A 27,430-nucleotide genomic window follows, 5' to 3' on the forward strand; every position below is an offset into this window, starting at 1 on the left:
TCATAGGATAGGAGGATTTTATCCAAATGATGGGTCCAAACCCCGGTTTTTGCAGTTGTACATTTATGACACTGAACATGAATTACAAAATAGGATGTTGGAAAACCCTTAACTTCATCAAACTATTGTTAATAAATTGCAACAAATATTACATCGGTGCAATCCTTTTGTGCATGTATTTCGACAACTTGCTCAAGAACCAAATATTCAGATATGTTCTTTACTCATTAAAGAGCGTCCTGCGAATCAACCACATTATAATCTTCCAACTACATCTCAAGTAGGAGCTATTATTGTTACTGCAGACACAGAATCAATGGAACATGGCCGAAATATTAAAGTTGTAGATCATAATGGAAATTTAATAAACATACAAGAGACCATAGGATATTATGACCCTTTATAATATCCTTTATTATTTCCATTTGGAACATATGGCTGGGACACCAACACAAAAAATCATAATGGCCAAAGTATCTCTTACTAAGAATATTATAGTTTCATGCTTCAGGTAACTTCTATCATAATTATCCCAGTTTCATTAAATTATGTAATATGAAGAAGGCTAACATATTTTAAAAACACGTGATTATTTAATGTAGATTCGTCCAAATGATCAGTCTGTAATATTACAAGCGGGACGACTTTTACAACAATATGTTGTAGATAACTACGTTAAGATTGAGACCGGAAGGTTACGATGAATTCGTAATCATCAAAACAACATTCATGCTGAAGTGTACCAAGGTTTGCAGGATGCTTTGCATGAAGGACAAACTCACGCAGGTAAATATATTTAAAACAACATTTATTACATCTAAATATATTATCATTCACTCTTTCATTTCTTTGAAGATACTGTTGGAAAGAGGACAATATTACCATCGTCATTTATTGGTAGTCGTCGAGACTTGACACAACGATATCAAGATGGTATGGCAATTGTTGCTCACAATGGAAAACCTGATATTTTCCTTACAATGACATGCAATCCATCTTGGAGTGAAATTTCTTCTGAACTACAAAATCAACAAACTCCACAAGATCGCCCTGACTTGCTCACAAGAATCTTTCGAGCAATTGAAGGAAGATATTGTTAATAAATGAGTCCTTGGAAAAGTTATTAGTTATATGTATGTTACTGAATTTCAAAAACGTGGGTTGTCGCATGTACATATGCTATTGATCTTAGATAATAATGATAAGTTACGTGATCCACAAGATTATGATAGCATTGTGAGGGCAGAAATACCAAATAAGGAAGAAGAACCACAATTGCATGAAGTTGTGTTGAAACACATATACATGGTCCTTGCGGAACTCTCAATCCTAGATCACCATGTATGAAGCGCAATCAATGGCAAAAGAGATTTCCCAAGGATTTCTTGGAAGAAACACGATAAGGTAATGATTCATATCCACAATATAGAAGACGTTTTGATGAACCAATTTCCATAAATAGAAATGTGACAGTTTACAATAGATGGGTGGTTCCTTATAATCCTTGGTTACTCTTAAAATACGACTGTCATATAAATGTTGAGGTCTGCAGCAACATCAAAAGTATTAAATATTTGTATAAGTATGTTTACAAAGGACTAGATCGAGTAGCAATGGAGATTCATATTGGACCAATTATAGATGAAGTCCAGCAATATCTTGATGTTAGATGGATTTGTGCTCCCAAGGCTTTATGGAAAATCTTCAGATTTACAATCTATCAAATGAATCCAGTTGTTGAAAGATTGCAAATTCATTTACCAAATCGACAACAAGTGCGATTTTATAAGCACCAAAACATCAAGGACGTGTTGAATGATGATAACAACTCCAAAACCATGCTTACACAATTTTTTGCCCTCAATCAAAGAGATCCCCAATCTAGAACATTTTTGTATCGGAAAATTCCAGAGCATTATTGTTGGAATAATAGACATAAGGAATGGTATCCAAGAAGGTCAAACAAGAAAGTTATCGGTCGAATTTATACTGTATCTCCTTTTGAAGGAGATAAGTTCTTCTTGTGGGTTTTGCTTTCTCACATAAGAGGACCAACCAGTTGGGAGTATCTGTTATCACCAAATGAAACATATTGTTACACATTCAAAAAGGCGGCTGAGAAATGGGGATTTTTAGAAAGTGACAACAATATTCATGAATGCTTAGTTGAAGCATCAACTTTACAAATGCCATATGCTTTACGAAGACTATTTGTGGCCATATTACTTTTTTGTGAACCAACTGATGTTAGAAGCCTTTGGAATCAGTTCCACACCTATATGCTAGAAGATTATACTTCAACCAACACTTTTGTCAATGAGAACTTTATTCCTATATTATTGAGGGATTTAAATGACCTTTTAATTCAACATGGTAAAACAATCAAGGATTTTGATTTGCCACCTTTATCTTATGATGCATTGGCAACTACTTTAGTACCAAGAATTATACAAGAAGAATTATCAATACAGATACCTAATGAAGATGTTGGCAATGTACACAAATTGAATCATGACCAACTCATTACCTTCAATACCATTTTAGATGTAATAAACTGTAATCAAAGTCAGGTCTTTTTTGTGGATGGACCAGGCGGAACCAATAAAACATTTCTTTATCGTACTTTAATTGCACATTGTAGGAGCAACGATCAAATTATTTTAGCTATAGCCTCCTCTGGTATAGCAGCAACATTATTACCGGGTGGTAGAACTGCACATTCTCGATTTAAAATACCTATCAATGTCGAGGCCAGTTCATTTTGTTCTATAAGTAAACAATCAGATCTTGTAAAACTAATAAAAACAACAAAGGCAATTATTTGGGATGAAGCACCCATGATTAACAGATATGTTTTGGAGGCACTAAATCAGACATTAAAGGACATTCTAGATTCTGATGCTCCATTTGGGGGGAAAGTGATCATATTAGGAGGTGATTTTCGTCAAGTACTGCCAGTTGTTCAAAAAGGTACAAAAGCACAAATGATTTTTGCCTGTATTATTAACTCTCATTTATGGAGTAACACAAAAATATTACATTTACAACAAAACATGCGATCATTACAAGATCACAACTTTGTTGAATATCTCATGCGCATCAAAAATGGTATTGAACCAACACAAGTTGATGACATGGTAAAAATACCCCAACAACTAGCAATAACATGGGAAGGAGAAACCTCAATACAACACCTCATACACCAAACTTTTCCTGAGTTACAATTTCATACATGTGATGCATCTTATATGGTTGAACGAGCCATACTAACTCCAAAAAATGAAGATGTAGAAAAACTTAATGACATAATTATCAATCTATTTCCAGGAGAAGAACGTAATTTGTTGTCATTTGATGAGGTTGAAGGAGACACATATCATTTATACCAACATGAGTACTCGCACACTATTTCTCCAGGAGGTTTGCCACCACATAACTTAAAGGTATGCTAACAATTTTTTTTTATCATTCATTAACAATTATTATTTCTTCTTTTCTCAATTTATTTCACTTTGTTCTTACCTAATAAATATAAATTTACTCTCTATATTAACTATTAACCTAATCATGTTACAATATTAATCACCTACTAATATAATATTATATATATATATATATATATTTAAAAATGTGTACACATATTTATTTTACTTTATTCTTAATTAATATGAATTTAATTTCTATACTAACTTAATCATATTACAATATTGATCATCTATTAATATAACATCATATGTTTACTGTATTTGGTATTAAGGAAGACACAATATTTCTCTATTTTGTAAAAAAATATTCAGATAAAATTCTAACAAATAAGGGTGGATACTAAATTGAAACAAATAAACATAAATGGGTACAAAATTGAAACAAATAGACACATGTGGGGACTAAATTGAAATCAAAACAATGACACTTGACAGGTACCTTGCCATGTGGCAGTACCTTGCCACGTGTCACATCAAAGATTTGACACGTGGCAATTTTTTTAATTTTTTTTTTAAAATTAAAAAAAAAATTAAAAAAATTTAAAAAGCAGAGACTGACATGTGGCAAGATACTTAATAGCGTTTGCAAAGACTTAACGGAGGGTACTACATTGATGCACATTGCGAATTTAGGTACTAAATTGAGACAAACTTAAAAGTGGATACCATTTTGAAATTTTGGAATCAAACTGGATATGTTCCGAGTAATTAAGCCTAGAAATAATGATAATAATAAAAAAATTATATATTTTTTAATTTCAAATAAAAACTTCAATTTAATTTTAACATTATTTCTCATAGTGTTATTAATTTTGTTTGAATTTTTTAATAGTTGAGATAAATGAATATATATTCCTTTTTTTATCTTTAATAATTATTAAGTGTGTTTATTAAAAGGAAAATTAAGGTTAATATAAAAATTTATCCTTTTCTTTCTTGTTTGGTAAATTAAAAATTCTTAATAATTTCTTTAATGTTTTAATTAATAAATACTATATACTAAATACGTGTTGAATCATATTAGTTATTAATTGGATTTCAGACAAAACTAAAGTTATTAAGATGATATTTTTTTTACTATACTAAACAAAATTATTAATATTTATTGCACTTGTCAATTATTTTCCTGGAATGTTTTACTCATTTCTATATTTTGTTCACTCATTTTACATAATTTAAACAACCTTACTTTTCAATTTTTACTTTCCTGTGATTCATTTAAAAAATTAAATTAAAGAATATAAATAAAAAAAACATTAAAAAATTTAAAGGTGAAAAATTGGAATGAAAAGCAAAATCTACAAATTTATTTAGGATAAAAACCTTTTTTAAAAAAAATTTGACGCATGTTAATAGTATTTGTTGGTGCGACTCAACTATAAATATTTAAAATTTATTTAAGAAAAAATTAAATTAATAATGAAAAAATTAAATTCATATTAATTATACCATTAAATATTTCAACTTAAATTACAACATATCAATTTTTTCTTATATTCATATATTAAAACTTTTTTATGAGAGCTAACAATTAGAATAAAAATAAAATATCTATCTATAAAACAATTTTTCCTTTCCATGGAAAATTTTCGTATATAGAAATGTTGAATTCAATTGTTAAAAATCTGTACTCGTTAAACCATCCACGTCATCGTCATGACACTAGCGAACACAATCATTTCTTATAACTACCACATGAAAATTCAATCGACCAAGAAAAAATAATAATAAAAATCGTTCATTTTCTCAACTTCCATCGTCATGGCGGTTTCGGGGTTGAGAAGCGGTGGTTTACCGCTCTTCCACCACCATCACCACCACCAACTTCGCTTCCTTCAATCCCCTCCTTCCTTCGCGAAATTCAACGTTCTTCGCTCCAAGTCGAAGAAGGGGTTCACTGTCTTCGCTCGCTCTGCACAAGCGCGAGACCTTTTCTCCTCCCGTCGATTCCAAGGTTCCGTTTTTCTTCACTTTACTTCTACACACTCTCTCGCTTTTCAAATTGAACGAATTGGGTGTTTTTGTTGTGTCAGATAGCATGGAGAAGCTGCCGAAGCTGGTGGAGGACATTGTGGAGACATCCTTAAACACCGGTCCCAGGGGTGTCCTTAGGTTGGCTCAAGGGGTTCAGGCCTTCATTGGCGTTGGTCAGGAGTGGTTAACTGATGTCTCTAAGGTAACCATAACACTTTATCACAGGGTTTGGTCCACAGCTTAATTCGAGAAGAGCTTGTGTCGTAAGTGCATAATTCAATTAAAGATTATCCTGATGAGTTTAGCAGAGAAGCTCGTTGAAATAGATTATGGGTCTATTTGGATTAACTCTTCCGAAGCACTTATAGAAAAATAAATTAAGGGAAAATAAAAATAAAAATTCTCCACAAATTAAAATTAGATTGTGTATTATTTTAAACCAGTTTTTAGATAAGCTAATATGATAGAACTTCTTCAAATTTATCTCTTGCATAAACTTATTTTAGTGAGAAAATGGTTTTTGTTCTTTAAAAGTTGGTCAAGTCCATTCATTGATTTGGTATGGACTATGGAATTGATGTTACATAAGTTACCACCTCTGTCCGCACTTGTTATAAAGTAAAGGAGGATATTTCTTCTAGTCATATAATGTTGGAAATATAATTTTATTATGAATGTGTAAGATGAGCTCTGAGATATGTTACTGTTGTATAAATTGCCAACATTTTTTTTTTCTTTTTCAAATTGAGCACCTGCTTTTGTTGTCTTGTTTCCTTATGAAAATAGTTAATATTCCTCTATTTCCATCTTAATATTTTTTATGAAAATTTGGGACAGAGTTATTAACTCTTGCATCATTTGTAGTCGGCAAATACATCTGCTGGTTTACAGACTGAAATGCAGCTTGGTTTACTCTCCCCCTTTTATTTGAGGAGGTTGTTTGAGCGCATGGGCGCAACCTATATCAAATTGGGTCAGGTATGAGAGGATTCCCCAACTTATTCATCCTCCTCCCAGTTTATATTTCATTATATTGAGTTAAAAACGATTATACTTGTGTTCAGTGTAAAATGGCTATATCATAAGTTTTAATATTTTAATTAACTTTAGTTGAAGAGTAGTGCTAGTTGTAGATAAAATTTATAATTTATAGCCATGTGGTATGATTATTTTCTCACAACAAAAGTTATTTCTAATTTGGTAGTTGATCTTCTTTATGACATGCAATGCACCTTTTTCTGATGGTTATATTTGATTCTCTGTGGTAGTTCATTGCATCTGCTCCAACACTGTTTCCACCTGAGTATGTACAAGAATTCCAAAATTGTTTTGATAGAGCTCCTCCTGTTCCTTATGAGGAAATCGAATCTATATTACGTAAGGAGCTAGGAAAACCATTGGAAAGTGTTTATGAATACATTGACCCAACACCCCTTGCTTCTGCTTCTATAGCACAGGTATATCTTGTGCACCTATATTTCTCTTTCAAAAACTTTTATTTGGATTACTATGTTGCTGCTAATACAATACTTTACATCTAGGTTCATGGTGCAAGGCTAAAAGGGTCCCAGGAGGATGTGGTTATAAAGGTCTTAAAACCAGGAATAGAAGACATATTAGTGGCAGATCTTAATTTTGTTTATGTTGTTGCTCGAATATTGGAGTTCTTGAGTCCTGATATAAGCCGAACATCTCTTGTAAGTAATATGCGAACGTTTTACCTCTACGTGGATATTTTTTCTACGACACAAAAAATATGTTTTTTCTGACAAGCATCAGTACACGGAATAAAATTCTTAACTATGCTGCCTATATATTATCTTCCTTTGTTCTTATCCATTCTACTAACATCATTTTTCTTTCTAGTTTGTGACATAGAAAGATATTTATAACTTTTTTCCTCAATCCTCTGTTGTTATTTTCTTCATTGTAAATAAATGGTAGCGGTCAGAATTTTCTTGTAATGATAGCAACTTTTTAGTAGGTTGGTATAGTCAAAGATATACGTGAGTCTATGCTTGAAGAAGTTGATTTTTACAAGGAAGCTGCAAATATTGAGGCTTTCCGGAGATATTTAGAAGCAATGGGACTAACAGGGAGTGCAACAGCTCCCAGAGTGTACCAGTACTGCAGTACAAAGAAAGTTTTAACTATGCAGAGACTGTATGGAGTGCCTCTTACGGATCTAGACTCCATAAGTTCATTAGTTTCTAATCCAGAAACCAGCCTTATAACTGCCCTCAATGTGTGGTACGACTCTGAAATTCTAATTTGCAGTTAATATTTCTATATTTTCTCTTTTAACATGAACGTTTTGTATCTTGGTATAAAATGTTGTTGCAGGTTTGGAAGTTTGCTGGGATGTGAATCTTTTCATGCAGATGTACACGCAGGAAATCTGTGGCTTCTACGTGATGGGCGAATTGGGTTTCTTGACTTTGGTATGCTCGAGCTTAGTCTTCTTTGTGCATATTTACAGATATGATTTTAAATTTTTGTTGCACATTTGTCATCCGTAAATGTTCTAAAGTATCAAAATTGCCTATTCATTCTATTTGAAATTAACATGTTTTTACACGTTTCTATCTGAGTCTATTCTTTAGCTAAACTCTAATCATTGTTGCTTTGCTTAATTTTTTTGAGCTTGGTTACCATTTCTTTTCTAAAACTTACGAGTTTCACAGTATGCGGTTGTGTTATGCACACATTTGTTTGGGATTTGCAGGAATTGTTGGTCGTATATCCCCTAAAACATGGGCTGCTATGGAAGTCTTCTTAGGATCAATTGCTATTGAAGATTATGTCTCCATGGCATCTGCCTTAATTGAAATGGGTGCTACAAACAAGGATGTTGATACAGAAGCCTTTGCCAGAGATTTGGAAAAAGTATTCTCGTCAATTAAGGTAAGTATTGTAACAAACCTATAATCACTTGTCAGCCATGTGTGACTCTACATAAGTGAATGTGTATGTACTTTGCTGATTTGAGATCTTACATCAACTAGAAATATAACAAAATTATATTATATAAGTAGATACAAACAAAACTCATCCTACAAGTCAATTTTGTAAGATTGAATTAGGCTTAAATCCATGTTTTAAGAGTTTACACACATGCTTTTAGTCTTTCAGCTTTGACCAATTGCACAAAATCCAATGTTTGGGATTTTCTCTACATACTAACAATAGGATATATCGGTGCTGTCACTTAGAGTTACTGTTATTGTTTACATTTTTGCATTTGTGGGTGATCACTTTGCAACTGCAGGAGTTGGACACTGAAATAGTTGTAGCGACTACAAGTGGAACAGCCTCAAATACAACCACTGTTGCAGCTAATATAGTTTTCGATGAAAGGCAGATGAATGCTCTCTTTCTTGACGTGGTAAGCTATTTTAGATTGAACGAACCAGATCGCAAATACAACTCTTTATGTAATGTAAAAAGTTCAAATTCTCATTGTTTACCACCGGTATTTGAATTGATACATGTGTGGAGTTTTGCTACTCATAAAGCAACAATTAGTAGTGCTTTCTTTCTGTTTTACAAAATAAGATGACGCTTCAAAATTGCTGTCAGTTTGTACTCTTATAGTTTGTATCAACCCCATCTAATACAGCACATGGCAGCAGATAATATTTCAACTAGAAATGGTATTGAAATATGATTTTGGATAAACATGACAATTTTCATATTAATGAGTCAAACTACATTGCAATGTTCCATTATACAATGATCCTCCACAACTGTGGGAATTTCTTACGCTGGTTGTTTTGATGATGTGTGTTCTACAGGTTCGTGTTAGCGAATCATATGGATTAAAGTTTCCTCGTGAATTTGCTCTTCTCCTGAAACAGCTATTGTACTTTGACCGCTACACACGGTTGTTGGCTCCCAATTTGAACATGCTTCAAGATCAGAGAATTTCCATTGCCTCCAATAGAAGAAGAATGTATAGAGACAATTATTAACACATATCTAGATGTACTCATTTTCGTTCGAAAGATTTAATTATTACATTGGTATATAAATAGAATAGTCCATAGTTGTCATGTGAGACAACCTTTTATAATCATGACACTTGCTATGGATATATATTCTTCTACTGATTTTAGTTTTTAGATAAAAATAAGAAATTTGCAAAGAAATGTTTTCAGGTTTTGAAAGGATTGTCCCATTTATTAAATGATGCCCCTTTAAAGGGTTAGATAAAAGTATGCTTGTAGAGTTTCCTCTTACAAAAAGTTTGCTCCCATAAGAACCGGACTGGTAATTGAATTCTTCAAGTATGGATTCGAAAATTTATTTGTTGAACTATGGTTAAATTGGTACTAATAAAATAATATTAAAAAATAAATTATATATAATACTAAAATTGAAAAATAACATATTTTGTGACTCTTAAATATTTAAAAACACATAAAAGTCAAAATATTTCTTAATGTTTAAACTTATTTGAAAATAAAATCATAAATGCTTTATTTCTTATTTTTAAGGAGAAATCTAACTAATATTTTGAAATTATAATGTTTATAGGACTGCTACAATGGTAATTCGGCAAGGCATTTGCTTGCGTTGATCTTAAAACATTGCTGACCAAAAATTAACTATGACTAAGAAATAAAAGTATAAAAATCACATAATAATTAGATCTATACAAGACAAAATTACATTTTTACAATAAATATATTTTCAGCATATATTGCCAAACTGTTGCACAAAATTACTGATACACATCTTAGAGGAACAAGTCAATCTTACTGCCCTTGTTCAATAGAATCAAACAAAATAATTGACTATGTAAATGCCTCATCACCACATCCCAAAGTTGGAGAAAAGAACTCACCCATTTCTTGATCCTTCAAGCTTCATTTTAGATTCACCATATATAAAGAAAAAATCGAATTGTCATCTGAGCCAGTGCATGATGTTGAGACTCATGACTCAACCATTTTCTCAATTGATTATGTGCTCTTTTCCTTCAACAAATTATGGAATCCCTCTTACCACTTGACTTGGTGAGGAATAACCCATCAGTTGATGAAGTGGTGAACTTTTTGGCTGTAAATGTGCTTCAATTTCTGGTGCAATATTGGAGGAGATCATATTTGATTTATCTGTTTCAACTGAAGCCTCACTGGTAACAGGACCTCTAACAGCAGTTTTCTCCTTCTCTGTTATAGTCTCCAAGGTACCAGAAGATACAATTGGTTTATCATATTCACTGCCATTCAAGGGATCTAACGGTATGGCATCTCCTTCAGAAGCAGAATTTCCATAATCATCAGAATATGAAGCATGATCTGCATGGGGGGAATGATGGTTGTTGGCACGAGACTCTGATGGTGGGTTACTGCCATAGATCACCCCGTTTTGGGGCTCTGCAGCATTTGATGCATAAGAGACTATATGACTTTTGTTGTGCAGAGAAAATTTGAGTACCTCTTGACATGCACCACATTTGAGCTGGTGAAACACCCTTTTGAAAAGGAGGAAATCTGCAGGCAGTTGCAGCAGTTTCAAGCATTTATTGCAAGTGACAAACGGTGCTCCACCGGCCACCGGCCGGTAATGTCGCCTGGTCAAGACCGGTTTCTCCTTAAAATGTTTCTTCACCTCAGGCCTGTACATCTGATCACAAGACATTGTTTCATGGACATGTGCTTGAAGGTTAGAGGTCACGGACCATTGTGGACTTGCAGCATAAGAGTGGTGAGGTGAACAACAACTGTGACCTGGATTAGGCCTACATAACTCTTCATGCTGATAAAGATCACGTGGAGGCAACTCTGCAGAGTGTTGCCACTGTTGGGGACAGCAACTGAAACAAGAAGGATCAACATGGTGTATGCTGCATGTTGGCTCAGTTGAATAAGGTGCACGCGAAAAATTATGCTTTTGGCACCAGTTGATTCCATGACTACATATTCCATCACACCTGGTGTAATCCAAACCATGATAAAATCTTCTTTCATGAAGATCATGACTTTGGTATGCAGACATGTGACTTCCCATGGACAGTCTTCCATTCGTTTCACCACTCACATAGCTAGTTCTGTTGAGTTGATCCTGCAATTTATAAACCAATCTCAACAGTTTCATCTTCTCCTGGTCAGGGTCATCATACGAGTCATGTGAAAGATAGCTTGAGCCGCAGTAGAACTCATCAATAATTTGATTTGATGTGCTTCCACTTTCATAGCCAGATTGTGAACCACTTCGATGGTGAGGTATTCTGGGCGGAAACTCATCTCTCTTTGTTCTCATCCAATGTGCATGATCATGTCTTGTACTCTCTGGAACTTCATTTATATTCATCCTTCTGTCTCTTTGGACATAAGGCCTTCCCTCGTGAAAATAACGGTTTAGTGTTTCAAGATCTCCATGTAGCATGCTGTTTACAATGCCTTTACCCTTTTTGGATCCTCCCTCAAAAACCCCACCAGCAACAGCGTAATTGTTCTCAAAAGAATCTGAATATTGATTAGGGAACTGGTCATCTACCCCATCATTTGAAGAGACACTTCCATCATAAGCATGGTAGCTTCGAGTGGTTGAAGATTTAGAAAATCCTCCCAGAGTACCACTAGTCTCAAAACCAGGATTAATCACTTCTGTGTTATCAAATGTATCCACAGACCTTACACGATCAAAGCTATGAGCAATGGTTTTGGAAGATGCATGATTGCCAAATGAACCCTCTTCAAGTTCACTGGGGTAGGCACATGAAATGCTTCCTTCTTCAGTACTTAACCTTTTGGCCTTAGATGTGTTTCCTGCATTGTCAACTTCAGATTTTGCACCCACTAGATCTGATTGCGGATGTTTAAGATCTTCACCATTCAATGCAGACACACTCAACTGCTCTTCTGTTACCTCTAGTAACAAGTTTCTGTCATGTAATTCTTCTGATCTTGCTTCTCTGCTTCCATTAATGACCACTTTAGGATTTGCACCAAATAGCTCCAATTTGTCATTATTGACTGCTTCTCCATCTGATCCACAAAATAACTCTTGTTGTACTACTTGTAAGTCATTTCCTGCTACAGGCTTTACGTGTACTGAAGCTGATTTCTCATCATTGGCATCTTCTTTATCCAATGCACTAATTAACTGCTCCCCTGCTCCTTCTAATGGCACATTTCCATTACATTCTCCTTTTAGATGCAAGTTTGTATTCTTAGCATTTTCTACTGAACTTTCTGCCATCAATTCTGCTGAGGCATGCTTTTCAAACTGAGTTAGCTCATCTGAACAACCACTTTGGCTTCTCATATCTGACGATTTATAGATATCCATCTCATTTTTCAGTGTCTCATCTGGCAAATTAACATGTTCAATCCGTTCTACATTGCGTTCACCATTTTCAATTTGATCCTTTCCATCATTTTCATCCAAAGAAAATTCTCCCAAGGAAGAGCCAGATGTTTTTTCCATAAGACCACTCTCCTGCGAAATAACTGTCTGCTCTCCATTGTATTTACCATCTTCAATTTGATTCCCTCCACCATTTCCATCCAAAGAATATTCTCCTGAGGAAGAACTAGCTGCTTTTTCCCTCAAACCATTCTCTTGAGAAATAATTGGCTGCTCTCCAGTGTATTTACCATCTTCAATTTGATTCCTTCCACCATTTCCATTCAAAGAACATTCTCCTGAGGAAGAACTAGCTGCATTTTCACCCAAAACATTCTCCTGAGAAATAACTGGATGCTCTCCATTGTATTTACCATCTTCAATTTCATTCCTTTCAACATTTCCATTCGAAGAACATTCTTGTGAGGAAGAACTAGCTGCTTTTTCACTCAAACCATTCTCCTGAGAAGTAACTGGCTGCTCTCCATCGCATTCACCATCTTCAACTAGATACCTTCCACCATTTCCAACCAAAGAACACTCTCCAGAGGAAGAACTAGATGTTTTTCCCCCAAAACCATTCTCCTGAGAAGTGACTAGCTGCTTTCCATTGAATTCACCATCATTAATTTGATCCCTACCACCATTTTCACTCGAAGAAAATTCTCCAGAGGAAGAAGTGGCCGTTTTTTCATTGAAACCATTCACCCGAGAAGCAACTAGTTGCGCTCCATTGCATTCACCATTTTCAATTTGAACCCTTCTGTCGTGTCCATCCAAAGAGCCTTTTCCTGATGAAGAACTAGTCAACTTTTTCTTCACACCATTTTCCTGATATCTAAGCAGCTTCTCTTCATTGTTGTATTGTTTATCATCAGCTTTAGTATCCACTGCATTTCTAGGAGCTGCGTCAGTTTCATGCGTACTGGATTCTGAGTTAACAGCCTTACTTCTCCGTTTCTTAGCTGTATGGGGCGCAATGAAATGATTTCAGTTACATAATAAGAACTATCGAGGTATATGTACATAATCAACAAATATTTCATAAAACTAATATACACACAACAACAATATTTGCTTTCTAGAGTGGAAAATAGCTATTCTAACAAGACTTTTATTTCAGTCTATCAGAGAAAAAAAAAATCATATCAGAAAAATCAATTTTGCATGCCTAAGCTCAGAAGAAAATAACAACCCAAACATTTTGTAAGAGCTTAGCAGAGTGCAACAGCTTCAAATTTCACAGCTGAAAACTTTTACTCCATCATGGTTCTCTAGATACCCCAAAGGTAAAACCATATTAAAATGAAATTTTTACCTTGAAGTGTTGTGCCACATCCACCACACTTGTACACATCATAGTCTGGAGACTCTGGAAGAAGTTGCCAGCATTTAGGGCATAACACTAGTCGTGGTTTGGGTTTGGGAGCTGATTCATCGGACATCTTGCTCAAAATTTGTAAAAAATTACCAACAGATCTTCCACAGTAGATCTCAAAAGTGAAACACTAGATTCACTCACAGCATTCTGATGGGAAAAAATGGTCTCCCAAACTCTCACTGTCTGCATCAAATAAGATCGCAGTTCAGCTCCGCTCCAATTCTCAAAAACAGTTGGCTCCTTAATTATCTAAGAAAGAGAGCATGGTGTTCAAGAAAACGAAACAAAGAAAAAACAAGAGGTAGAGATAATAAAAGCGGGTGGTTCATATTTAGTAAATTTTGATGTGGCCTCATGGGTCTTGAATCAGTTAACTCTACCTAATTAGCAAACAAACAAACATGGCACTACCACCAAGATACACCAACTACTGAAATAAATGTTTTCTGATTAGTAAATAAACTTCAAAAGGAGCATGCTCCAAATTTAGGAAGCAAATACATAATTCTCAGAATCTATCTATCGACCACGTGCTCTTCAGAAGTAGTCTCATAGTCCGTAGTATTCAATCTCAAAAACTCATTTTTAACTACCAATTTCAGAAATTCTTTACCATGTAAGATCAATTAAGTTTTTAGGTCTGAAAGTGACAACAACCAAAAAACAAAAAAAGGAGAAGAAAATAGAAAACAGAGAAGATGGAGTTGAATTTCATAGAATGAAAAGTTAAAGCTCACATTACCACTCACACAAAGGGAATCACGAATCATTGGAAAAAATATGTTAAATATTTTTACAAAATAAGCTGATTTATAGCGTAATTTGCGGTTAACAGAAAATGTCACCAAACAAAGAGAAGCCCACCACACCAACCAACTATAAAATCAACATACGCACCTATCACGCAAAAACAGAAACATATTGGAAAGAACACTCTTCACAATACACAAACCCACAAGGAAAAAACAAAAACATATGCTTAAGAAAACCAGCCCAAGAAAAAAAGCAGAGACATTCACCAGAAGAATCAAGGTATCCGCACCCATTAAGTGAAAACAAAAGAAACAACATCGAAAGGGAAAAAAAAAAACTTTTCAGAACACACAAACCCAGAAAGAAAAATAAAAAATAAAATTCATTTTTTTCTCCAAAAACCGATTTTTAAGCAATAGAAAGAAAGAAGAGAGACTCTCACCGGAAGAATCAGGGTTCCCAGTACGCAGCAACCTCAGTTAGCATATTAGATCGGATCATAAGGTATGTAGAGAGAGGAAAGGAAAAGGATAAAGAAGAAAAAAAGAAAAGGGCGAGAAATTGAAGTTAAACGAAAAGGGTGAATGAAATGAAGGTGACGGGAAAGAAGGGGCAGAGAGAAAACCAGAAGCTTTATCTTTTTCCGCAGGCTTTTTTTTTTTTAATTTTTTTTCCCACGGAACAAGAAGAGAGACAGAGAGGGAGGGAAGCTGCAGTGGCTTATGAATGAATTGCGTTTGCGTCTGCGTTGGTTTGGTCAACTCTTGATGTTTTATGGCTGCAAAAACAACCTTTGGATGGTCATTGGTGTGTGTGTGAACTGTGGTGTGTTTGTTTTGGTTTGAGAAAAGTGAAGAAAGAGGAAGTGACGAAAGAGACAGGAGTGGAACGAAGGTGGTTTAAGAGTCGGCGCTGTTCCCATTTAAAGCGGAGCCAAACAAACCAACCACCAACTGTTAACGTGGCACTGTGTGTGGGTCCCACCATTTGACTTTTACATTTGTTTGATGAAGATTAGGTTTTGTTATCTTATCATTATCAAGTTCCCTGCTGGCTCACCACCATTTGCTTCCATTTAACACTGTGTCTTGATTAGAGAAGTGATTTTAATGAATAAGTTAACTGATAACTTTATAATTTAGAATTTCTGAACTCATTTATTAGTTTATTGAATTAGATTTATTTAATGAAATTAATTGACAAATTAGTTACTAAATATGAAATGTAGTAAACAGGTATAATTATGTAAACTTTTGTACATAAATGAAATTTTTATTCTTTTGGATAAAATATATTATATAATTTTGAATTTATTTTTTTAAATAATCAAATGTTTATTTTTTAAATTATATATATATATATATATATATATTGTCTAAATTATTTTATTTAGAAGAGTTGATGTAATAAAATTAAATAAATATAATTTTTATCGGTCCTTTCTAAATGAATTGATAGGGTATAAGACTTATATTTAGTGTAATTTATAATATTGAATATTTTTATAATTTAAATTATATAAAAATTTAAAAACAATTTAATAAATACTAAAGATAATATATATCAATTGTCTATGTGGATTTAAAAAGGGTAATAGTTAATAAAAAGAAATTACATAAAATATAAGAAATAATGATAAAAGAAAATTAGAAAACCTCATAAGTTAAAATAACTTACACAATTATTAAACAAGGAATTAGACAGCCAAACTTCCACGACTGTTTTTATTGTAGGTGCTTTTTTAATCATGTTTAAAATTTCATCTTAGCAATAAGTAATGTTTTTAATTAAACGCAACAACTCATCAAACTGAAGTTCTTGCAACGTTTTGTAAATAAATGTTTTAATATAATTTGTTCTTTTCGATTTGCTTGAGTTTTAGATTTAATAGAAAAAATTATTTCTAGGTCGTTTAAATATTTTGCTTAAAGAAATACAATAATTTGTTTATTTCTTATAATATAGATTTTATGTTTTCTTGTTTTTGCTGTTAATTTTTTTTTTCTTTTTCATAACTCTTTAATCAATACATATTAGTTATTTTTCATTTTCATACTTCTATAAATGCGTAAGTTTCGAAATTAAATAGAAAGAGAGGGTATAATAAAGAAAGAAGACAAAATTAGAACACAAAATATACTTTTCACCCATAACAAACTAAAGTATGAATTTTTATGTGTGAGAAACAAAAGAAAAAAAATAGTGAAGTAAATGACAATATTTTCTCAAACATTATATCATAAATTGTCTGCTAGTTATTATATTACGCTTACTTTATTTTTATTTTCTACTTAATTATATATAATATTAAGAATAGTATAATCTTTAATTTTTTTCAAACTTTTCTCCAAGAATTTTTAAAGACTAAGCAAAGTCTTGGAAATAAGATATTGTTTGTCGCGTTCGTATGAATGGAAGATTCTGAGATATTATGAAAATCAGTGCTCTTTTCGTGGCCGATTCGAATTCGCAAACCAGAACAGTCAGAATATTTTACTTTACTTTTCTTTAAAAATTAAAAATTAAAATGTTATACTGTGTTTTCTTTTTCACATCCATGATTTCCTGAAACCTAAGGCAATATTGTAACAGTGGTTGATTAAAGGAGTTTTGCATATGTTGAACATGATTTACAGTTACATTAATCTCTGATAATATGATTACAATATATCAAATTACTACACTAATCTATCCAGTTTATAAATTACCATTAAAGTTTTAATAAATAAAAGATTTAATTAGTATTTTGGTTTGTATAATGTAGATAAATACTTAATTTTTTTATATTTTTGTACTTAATTGAATTTCTATTTTGTTTAAAATAGCACAATGTTGTGATTTTTATAAAATAAGTGTTGAGTGTTAGTTTAAATTTATTTTATTTATATTTTTTTAATCTTTTTGCTTTTTTTATATTATATAAAATCATTATTGAGTAAGCTCTTCTCACTTGAATGAGATTGTTTCTTGAAAATTAAAAAAGACTTTAATTAAATTGTTTCACACTATACTTCAAAATGCATAATTAATTGTATCCTGTAACATTCCATTTAAATATTAACATAATCAAATGGAATATTACACATGATAACATAAATGACCAATTTGTGGAGTATCAAGTCACTCCTTACAAATATTCAAGGTACTTAAAAATGAAATACCAGGCACACCACGATGTCAATAACTAGACAGAGAAAATAGTTCGACAATGTTTAAAACAAATACTTAGAGAGCAGATGATACAAGGGTCATAACTCTAAAGTAAACTCTGAAAAACGGGATTTGTCCCAACACGGACTAAGCAGTGAAACCTCCATCACCCTGATGACCACGGGGAGTTCTCGCATATGCTCACATCAATAAATTGATGATCATCGCAAAAAGAGAAAACCACACACATAACAATCAAACAAACAAAGGGTAAGCTAGAGCAGAAAATGGTTTAAGATACAGTTACATATAATTTCATAGTCCAAGATGCTCATGTCAACCAATTATGTTATGACTTGCACACAAAACACTAGTACTCAGACACGACTCATCCGAATATATATAATTAGTCGGATTTAACGGATGCTTGCACTTGTGGTGGATTACCTTGCTCTACCGAGTTGCTCTCCCCCGAGCTAAGTGTTACACTGTCTCAACCCCCACACAAGGTTAGGCCTTAATGGGTTTCAACGGAAAATATCGGCAATCCCAAAAACCTTTATAAAGTTATAACGGAAACCATAACGGGTTATAGCAGAAGTAATTATAACGGAAACCATAACCTTTATAAAAAAAATATAATACCACCACATATAATTCTAATGAAAAAGTAATGATATTATGTATAAAAATTCAAAACACTACAAATTTAAAGTTCAAAACATAAAATAGCAACAAATCATTAAATGTATGTATTAGATTTCTTTCTAATCATCAGATTCTTCTTCAACTCCAACATAATTGTCTTCAATGTCATCATCCAATGGGGCATATCCCTCCTCATCTTCCCCTTTTGAGAGACTCTTGTCAAAGTTAAGTAATCTTTCAAACTCGGAATCAGAGCTATCATGCAATTCATTTTGAACTTGAATTTGAGTCCTCTCTTTACCCTTCTTAGATTGTGTTGGAGTTGGAGTTGGAGTTGCACCTGTACCTTTCTTAGAAGCATGGGAAGATCCAATAACAATACTATCACTTGATGGTTGCTTTCTTTTATTAGTTGCTTGTCTCCTTGTATAAACTACTGGTTCTCCAATACCTGAAGCTTCATAAATAGTTGCCCAATTAAGAGTGGGATCATCATGAAAAACCAAATCATTACCTTCCTCTTCATTATCGTTATCATCATCAACTTCTCCCACTAACCACTCATTACATTCATCAATATCATTCAATAGAATAGGGTCTATTTCATCCCTAATATTGTATCTTTAAGCAAGTTGTTGATTATACTTTATGTAAACCAAATCATGTAACCTTTTGTGGTCCAGTCTATTCCTTTTCTTTGAATGAATCTGCAATGTGAATAAGTAATATGTAAATTAATTTCTTTCTACAACTTACAAACTAATATAATAATAAAATGAGTTATGTCTTATTACTTGCTCAAAAACACTCCAATTGCGCTCACATCCCGATGAACTACATGTCAAGCTTAAAATCTTGATTGCTAGCTTTTGTAAGTTGGGAGCTGCATGCCCATAATTCTTCCACCATTGAGCTACACAAGCAACGAAAGTAGCTTAGAATGTAACCATTATATCTTAGCACAATTTAAAAAGTGTTTAAGTGTCTCACCTGTGACCGTGGTTTTCCTTGATTCTTTGGCAAAATCATCACCAAAGAGTCCATTTGCACTCTTATAAAGAGGCAACTCAGTTAAAAAAATTTGATGCACATCTTTACTTGGCACCAACCTCCTGATGCAATCATATAATCCATTTGTAACTTCCAAATCATATTCCATGTCCGGGTTGGAATAAAAAACTCTGGGTTCAAAAAGTGACCAGCTGCATGCAAAGGGCGATGAAGTTGACATGTCCATCTGTTATCAATGATTGTAAATACATCATTGTATTTACTTTCATCCTTGTTGAATGACTTCGCTATTGTTTCCTTGGCTTTCTCCATTGCTTCATATATATAACCCATAGCTGCTTTTCTTTCCCCATCAACTAAACGAAGCACATGAACAAGAGGAGCCATGACTTTGAGAGTAAATACTACTTGATTCCAAAATGAAGGCATAAGAACAATTTTAGTAGCCTCCCTCCCCTTGGCTTCCTTTGATAACTTGTTATTGCTCCATTCATCAGAAGTGAACATCTTTCTCAAACTTCCCTTCTCTTGATGTAACCTTTGTAATGATAAATAGGAGGTAGCAAACCTTGTAACTGCATGTCTTACTAATTCCCTCTTATTTGTAAATTGTCTCAACAAACTCAAGGTACTAGAATGGCTATAGATAAAGCCAACAAGATTAATTCCTCTTTGAATTGTCTTCTTTATCAAAGGAATCTTTCCAATATCTTCAAGCATAAAATCTATACAATGGGCAACACAAGGAGTCCAATAGAGATGGGGTCTTTTCTCTTCTAACAACTTACCAGCCAACACATAATTGCTCTCATTATCTGTTATAACTTGAACAACATTTTCTTCTCCAATTTCCTCCACAAGGGAATCAAGCATCTGAAATAGTTTTTCTCCTGTCTTCAGAAATTTTAAACCATCAATGGACTTGACAAACATTGTCCCTGCAGGTGAGCTCACCAAAAAGTTAATCAAGCATCGTTGCTTTCGGTTAGTCCATGCATCTGACATAATAGAGCAACCATGTTTGCTCCACTACAATTTATGATCTTGCAACAACTTCTCAGTGTACTCAACTTCCTTGTTGAGAAGTGGAACTCTGATTTCATGATAATTAGGCGCGGGTAAATTGGGTCCATAAGCACCTATGGCATCAATCATATCTTGAAAACTTTTCAACTTCACAAGGTTGAATGACAAGCCTGCTTGGTACCAAAATCGAGCAATATATTGATGAACCGAGGCCTTTAAATTTTTGTCACATGCCTCTTTGATGTTAGCTTGCCTTAATTTTTCCTTTTTTCTCTTCTCTATTGCAGCAGTTGGATTTCTACAAAACATATACATTAGTCATTTTCTTCCATCGCTATTTCTCCCTTTATCATTACTAGCCGTGGAAATTTCAACCTCATCTTCACTCTTATGGTTATCATTGGTTGCAGTATATCTAGGATTGATGGAGGAGCTGTTTGCTTTTTCTTTGTATAATTTCCAAAGTTCTTCTCTCACATTTTTCGGAGTCTTGGTGCAAGCAACAACATTGCCCTTCTTTGCCATGAGATATTCTTTTGCTCTAGTAACTCCTCATTTCATAACTTTCCCACAATAATTGCAAATAGTTGTATTTAAATTTGATTCATCCATCGGATGACAATATTTCCATCCTGGGTCACTCCTATGGGATGCTCTTGAAGGATCATTATCATTGGCCACTATTATTGCTGAAAAATAGGTATATTTTTTAAAAAATAATTATACTGAAATTAGACAAATAGAAAAAAAAAAACTTGGCGGTGGCGGCCGGCAACGGTGGCGGTCGGCGAAGGTGGTGGCTGCTAGGTGCTGCTATAGTGATGTGCAGCACAATAATGCAACGTTGAAAAAAAAGAATTACTGCTGCTGAATTGATTTTGAATAAAAAAGAGAATTGACTGTGGGGAGGACAAAATTTACTGCTGTTGTTGGCTAAATGGCTGAAGGGAGTTAGGGTAAAAAAATAAGAATGAAGAAAAAATGTAAGCGAGATTTGTTTAAATAATAATTTAGTGGGTGTGGGCCAGGCCCAACTATTTAAAATAGTCCAACTCATGCGTTTAGGGTTTCTTTCACGCGTTTCCTGTCTTCCTTACATGCACTGCTGCTGCAACTCCTTTCTCTCTTTGATGTTGCAAGTCCGACCGTTCTTCTCTTCTCTTTCACTCGTTTTTTTTAGTCTGATATTTTCGCCTCCACTGTTTCGCCACCGCAACCTACCATGTATGAAGCGGCCGCCATGGGCCGCCATAAAAAATCCGATTCGCCTCCGCCTTGTTGTGGCAGCAGGCTCAGAAATCGGTACCGATTTCTGCCATGGCAGCGCCATGACCGATATTCAATAACACTGTGGGGCACCATCATGAACTCCCACTAACAGAGGTCATGGAATTACATCCCAACCAACTGAGGCACCACCATGAGGTCTCACCTAGAGGCTCATGGAATTACGTCCTAAGCCATGAGGCACCACCACGAAACTATCGTGGAATTACGTCCTAACCCAACCAAAACCATGATTCCAACCGTCAATGTAACATTATTGCTCACACCAAATTCATGACCACATATATAACCAACCATTCATGTATATTCCATACCAAGATCATGCCAAACTCATCATTCACCACCCATAAACAATCTTTACTCATGCATATTCACTCATCTCATGCTTTAACATAGCAATCCAACTTAACATCACATTATGCAAATGATTTTGGGATTTTAGAAATAAAACTGCAGCTTGTGTAAAGCTCAGAAAATTTTTGTATTTATATTCAAATTAAATATGATTAAATCAAGAACCAAATGAAACAAGAACCAACTTAATTGAATAACTATAAAGAAAGTTGTACACCAAACAAGCAACAAAGGTCAATGCTGTTAACAACCAAACTATAGTGATCTTGCGATAAAAACTGCTCTCACTACAGAGCTCTGATTCAAGATCGGACCGGTCAAAGTAAAAAACTATGTGTTAAGGATCAGCTGTTAAAATATTAGCTCGATCCAACAGTTAACGAAGTAGTAACTTTCATTTTACGAAAAGTGTGCAGTGTTGTCAACAACCAAACTACAGTGACATTGCGATAAAAACTTCTCTCACTATAGAGCTCCGATTAAAGATCCGACCAGTCAAAGTCAATAATTTTGTGTTAAAGATCAGCTGTTAACATTTCAGCTCAATCCAACGATTAACGCAGTAGGAATCTTCATTTTACGAAAAGTGTGCAATGTAGAAAAAGAGTAGCACCACATCAATCAAACATACTCGCACACCATACATTTTTATTCGACCAACAACCTCATTCAAACATCGCAACCATGCAAACAGACCAAAAATCAGCAAAATAACTTTAAATACATAAACCCTAGCGTCCCTTACCTAGGAAAAGCTAACAGAATATCCCGACACCCAAGCAAGTGAGTACTACCGACCACGAAGCCGATTCACAATCTGTAAAACATTGGAATAGATTCAAGATGGGTTACCATGGTGAACCCTAGTTAGAATCATGATGATAGAGTTGGGAATGAAAAAGGTACGGTGGAGAATCAACTTACATGGATTGAAGAATGGGGTTGAGTTAACGCAAAGAAGGGTAAGACCCAAACCCTAGTAGAGCTTCTGTGGATAGAAAAGGAAAGAGCGAGAGCACTGATTTTGGCAAGTGAGTGCAGAATGAGGGACCTTGGCTATTTTAGGGGCCTTGTCACCCTATGGGCCAGCCTATAGGCGCAATTGATTAGGGACAACCCTTACAAATAAGAGCATAAAATAATTGAGTCTTACATATCTCTCCTTCACTCAAACATCAAATAGTGAAACATCCACTTAATGTTTACTATCATCAATTGAGCATCTTTCAACGCTGGAGGAATTGCATTCATTGTATCACACAACTAATTCAATAAGTTCTAGAAACATTAAACTCATTGTATATTCAACAACAATTTCATTATCGCTTAAGCATTAATACATGTTAATCCTCAAAGCTTGTGTTACCAAATGATAGAAAGTTTCCTTCACCTTTCACTTACTTAAGTTTAAGTCATCACTTGAGTTTGAATATCTAGAATGTTACTTAAATAGTAGGTAGTAAGAGGTGTATGTAATCAGTGACGGAACATGAAAAAAAATTGAAAAGTGCCAAATTAAATTTTATATGAAAGTGTAACATAAGTTTATCATCAAAACAATATATATATATATATATATATATATATATATATATATATATATATATATATATATATATATATATATAAAGTTACCTTTAGTAAAAGTGGTACTCTACTCTCTTTCAATGACTTGAAATCTCTTCAATAATTGAATCATAACTAAAACTTGTTGCAATATCACATTCAATATAGACTATCACCTATCACCTATTTACAAAAATGTAAATTTATCATTGTTCAGTGGCACACAATAATTTATCACATGTAAGAGAAAAATAGATGACTTAAGAAAAGAGGTAAAAAATGAACTTATTTAAAGAAATTGATTGATCCAAAATGTTTCTCAACTCTTCAATTTCATCATAGTACAATTTAATTTTGAAAAAAATGAGAGATTGAAGGTAAAAATTGAGATAAAAAAAAAAGATAAAAAAAGAAAGATGAAAGTATGGTGAAAAACATCTAGAAAAATAAAACAGGTCGTGAAAAAAAATTCTAAAATTTTGTATAAATAATATATAAATATAATTTTAAAAAATATATAAAAGATTATATGACAAAACGTTGGGAGAAATGAGTCGTAACAAAAGTTTATCTCTAATAAACCACTTAAGTGATATTAGTCTAGGGAACATATTTTCAAAACAACACTCGTAAAATATATCAAAACAATATAATATAATTACATTCTTCTTATATTTATACCTCACAATTTATCAACAAACACCCTCTTCTCACACATCTTGCAATTTTCTCCAAAATATACTTATCCATAGGAATTCATTTTTCTAGAAAATACAAACATACACTTATATAACATTTCACACACATATGTTCTACTATATCTAAATATTGAAATTAACTCTTACTCGAAAGTAATATATCTATAAACAAAACTTTCTTTTGTCTACTTCTAGAAATTTTAACTAAACTTTTGATAAGCTAAAATAACATTTCTCAACAACATTTGCTCCCTCTCTCCTTATTTATATTTATCTTAAAAAAAAAAAACAAACAAAAATATAATAGATAAAAAATTAACACGTTACACTTTTTCAATAACAAATGAATAAAATAAAGAAAAATGATATTTTTGACAAAGTTTTGACAAACGTAAAAAAAAACCCAAAAATTTTATTACTTTATTCTTCTAACTTTCATAAAAAAAATAAAAAATTACTTTATTTAGTAATTTTATCAATAAAATATTTGTCAAAAATATTTTTTTAAAGTAAAATATTCCAAAAATCAGACATTTTAAAAAAAATGGAAAGAAATATTTGTTTTTTTTAACTGTCAACTTTTTTTTTAAAGTAGTTTTGTTCAATTATCTCTTTCAAAATGTTAGAGATTAAACTCTATCCTTTACATCCTTGTTTTTATTATAATATATATAAAAGTCCTATAAATATTTCATTAAAATTAACAAAATTTATTGCATTTATTTATTTCTCTGAAAGAATTTTAGAGTATACATAATAAAACAGTATAATGTAACTTTCCAACATCTTTGATAAAATTTCAAGCTTTTTTTCTTTCAAGGACTTTCATCTTGTTCCTGTTACAACTTTATTATTTCTCTCCATTCAATTACATATTCACCCATCTTCACTCTCACCAGTGGCGGAGCTTAGTGGAACCAGGAGGGGCTTGGCCCCCCAATTTTTTTTATATTAATCTATATATAATTTAATTTTTTTTTAAAACTTTAATATATTTTTATATATTTTATATATTTAGTATTTTAAAAAAATTTATACATTTATATAAATGTGTTAGTATTTTTAATTTTTTTCATAATCAATTTTTAAATGTGATTAATTATCATATATTCTTTTTTTAGTAATTACATTTCATAATTTTTTATTGGACTATGATAAATTATTGTTTAGTTTCAACTTTTTTAAATAGGTATATTAATGAAAAATAAAAAAATAGATTTATTTTTTAAATTGATAAAAGGGAAATTATTTGTGAAGATGAAAACATACAATACGTTATGTATAATGAAAGTTTGTGAAGACTTGTTGAATCAATATATTCACATTAGTAAAATGAAGGATGGAATTTTTGCTGACAATAAACAATATGGTTATGTACATTGAAGGAAAAAAAATAGTTAAAATTTTTAATTTTGATTCAATTATAGATGAGTTAAAAAATTTAAAAAAACGAAGGATAATCCTTCATGTATGTGTGACTTATTTTACAATTATAATTATATTAACGTATATATTCATTTTTATTGCATTAGTAAATTTAAATATATAAATCTTGAATGTATTATTTTAGTTCCTCAAACATATTGTTCAAGATCAGCCACCAACTCTCACCATGTTTACGTTCATCTTGCTTCTTCATTCTCCTCATCTAAGTTATATCATTTCCTTGTTACTACAACAAAAATTAAAATTGGTAACAAAATAAATTCATCGTCTTTCTTCCTCATCCACCTCTCCTAGCTTCATAATTGCTTTATTTTAACCTCAAAAATTAAAATAGTAACGAATTAATTTATACGTGGTTTCTAGAAAACCCATATGGTTTATTTTTATTTTTTAGTTTTCGATTCCCTATAGTTTAATTTCTGGTACGAGTTCAATAATTTGTCTCTTAAATTTGACAAGTGAGAGCTCAAAAATCACTTATGGAAGAATTTGATGTTTATATAAAAAATAATTGTAAGACAAATTTCGCCCAAATATAAAATTGGATAGGAATAAGTTTATACTCACGGGTAACATTGTTGTTTAAGTTTTTTTTTTAATTAAGAAAGTTGTCTAAATTTTCTATTTTTAATGTGTTTTAATATTTTTACTAACTTTATTTTGGTATATTTATATATTATTGTTTTTATTCATTTATATAAGAGATTCATTAACTTGTTGATTAAACATTGCTGATTGCTGTAGGAGTTTAGGAAATAATGGTTTTTTTTTTTAACTTAAATTTATAAGCACATTAAAGTGACTTTTAAAGATTCATTTATTAAGTGGCTTAGTTTCGTGATCCAAGTAGAGTAAATTGATTTTTTTTTTTTGTGACTTTTAGTTTTTTAATTCCTATATCTAGAAGAAGAATAAGATCTTTCAAAATAATATAGTCATCAAGAAGCTGTAGAAGTAACAGGTTTTGACTTCTATGCATGGAGAGTTGACATTTGACCAAGTAAAAGTCATAGCTATTATCACTTTTAAAGCAAACTCTAACAAGACCACACATAACATAACATTTATTGGTCACCGATTGCAATTTATTTATGTCAATAAATGTTATGAATGCAACCCTCGTCATTTTTAGGTGTTATATTATAAAATTAGTTTTAACCATATGGAATTTTTACTGTGAATCATCGTCTTTTTATGTGGACTTTTTTAACATTTTTTTTTAAGATTTATTTTTCTGTTTTCTCTCTAATTTGTCTTAAGGAATTTTTATACGGAAGTTTCTAACTTCTTGCATT

At 32.5% G+C, this 27,430-nt stretch overlaps 4 protein-coding genes across 6 annotated transcripts; 2 read left to right on the forward strand and 2 right to left on the reverse strand.

Annotated features, from left to right (window-relative positions):
- The first annotated feature begins 1,613 nt into the window (after window positions 1–1,613).
- On the forward strand, window positions 1,614–3,452 carry LOC114195057. The gene has a single exon (XM_028085453.1). The coding sequence runs from the start codon at window positions 1,614–1,616 to the stop codon at window positions 3,450–3,452; it is 1,839 nt and encodes a 612-aa protein (XP_027941254.1).
- Window positions 3,453–5,164: 1,712 nt separating this feature from the next.
- LOC114195591 (uncharacterized aarF domain-containing protein kinase At5g05200, chloroplastic) lies at window positions 5,165–9,673 on the forward strand. Its single transcript, XM_028086110.1, has 10 exons — window positions 5,165–5,439; window positions 5,519–5,661; window positions 6,324–6,437; window positions 6,728–6,916; window positions 7,001–7,156; window positions 7,444–7,709; window positions 7,803–7,900; window positions 8,185–8,363; window positions 8,728–8,844; window positions 9,254–9,673. The coding sequence occupies exons 1-10, from the start codon at window positions 5,247–5,249 to the stop codon at window positions 9,428–9,430; spliced, it is 1,632 nt and encodes a 543-aa protein (XP_027941911.1). The 5' UTR covers window positions 5,165–5,246; the 3' UTR covers window positions 9,431–9,673.
- Window positions 9,674–10,086: 413 nt separating this feature from the next.
- Window positions 10,087–15,828, reverse strand: LOC114193435. 3 transcript variants are annotated; one of them, XM_028083238.1, is made up of 3 exons: window positions 15,392–15,828; window positions 14,134–14,375; window positions 10,087–13,780 (listed from the first exon to the last, which is right to left on the reverse strand). In XM_028083238.1, the coding sequence occupies exons 2-3, from the start codon at window positions 14,258–14,260 to the stop codon at window positions 10,449–10,451; spliced, it is 3,459 nt and encodes a 1,152-aa protein (XP_027939039.1). In that variant the 5' UTR covers window positions 14,261–14,375; window positions 15,392–15,828; the 3' UTR covers window positions 10,087–10,448. The 3 variants fall into 3 exon arrangements, with proteins under 3 accessions (XP_027939039.1, XP_027939038.1, XP_027939037.1); XM_028083237.1 differs by having other exon boundaries at window positions 14,134–14,379; XM_028083236.1 differs by having other exon boundaries at window positions 14,134–14,445.
- Window positions 15,829–18,866: 3,038 nt separating this feature from the next.
- LOC114195058 lies at window positions 18,867–20,763 on the reverse strand. Its single transcript, XM_028085455.1, has 4 exons — window positions 19,846–20,763; window positions 19,738–19,798; window positions 19,571–19,660; window positions 18,867–19,300 (listed from the first exon to the last, which is right to left on the reverse strand). Exons 1-4 carry the CDS (start codon window positions 20,761–20,763, stop codon window positions 18,867–18,869), a joined length of 1,503 nt encoding a protein of 500 aa, XP_027941256.1.
- Window positions 20,764–27,430: the final 6,667 nt, after the last annotated feature.

This window comes from Vigna unguiculata, chromosome 8, assembly GCF_004118075.2.
Source record: "Vigna unguiculata cultivar IT97K-499-35 chromosome 8, ASM411807v1, whole genome shotgun sequence".
NCBI classification, from domain to species: Eukaryota; Viridiplantae; Streptophyta; class Magnoliopsida; order Fabales; family Fabaceae; genus Vigna; species Vigna unguiculata.

Bases quoted from the DNA above. Each gene is read 5' to 3' on its own strand.
- LOC114195057 (XM_028085453.1), top strand. From the start codon at position 1,614: ATGGAGATTCATATTGGACCAATTATAGATGAAGTCCAGCAATATCTT.
- LOC114195591 (XM_028086110.1), top strand. From the start codon at position 5,247: ATGGCGGTTTCGGGGTTGAGAAGCGGTGGTTTACCGCTCTTCCACCAC. The intron at 6,438-6,727 runs GTATGAGAGGAT...TCTCTGTGGTAG, and splicing joins CCTATATCAAATTGGGTCAG to TTCATTGCATCTGCTCCAAC. The intron at 7,157-7,443 runs GTAAGTAATATG...ACTTTTTAGTAG, and splicing joins ATATAAGCCGAACATCTCTT to GTTGGTATAGTCAAAGATAT.
- LOC114193435 (XM_028083238.1), bottom strand. From the start codon at position 14,260: ATGTCCGATGAATCAGCTCCCAAACCCAAACCACGACTAGTGTTATGC. The intron at 13,781-14,133 runs GTAAAAATTTCA...CGCCCCATACAG, and splicing joins ATGTGGCACAACACTTCAAG to CTAAGAAACGGAGAAGTAAG.
- LOC114195058 (XM_028085455.1), bottom strand. From the start codon at position 20,763: ATGTCAGATGCATGGACTAACCGAAAGCAACGATGCTTGATTAACTTT. The intron at 19,799-19,845 runs GTAAAGATGTGC...CCTCTTTATAAG, and splicing joins CATCAGGAGGTTGGTGCCAA to AGTGCAAATGGACTCTTTGG. The intron at 19,301-19,570 runs GTGAGCGCAATT...ATGAGTGGTTAG, and splicing joins GACATGTAGTTCATCGGGAT to TGGGAGAAGTTGATGATGAT.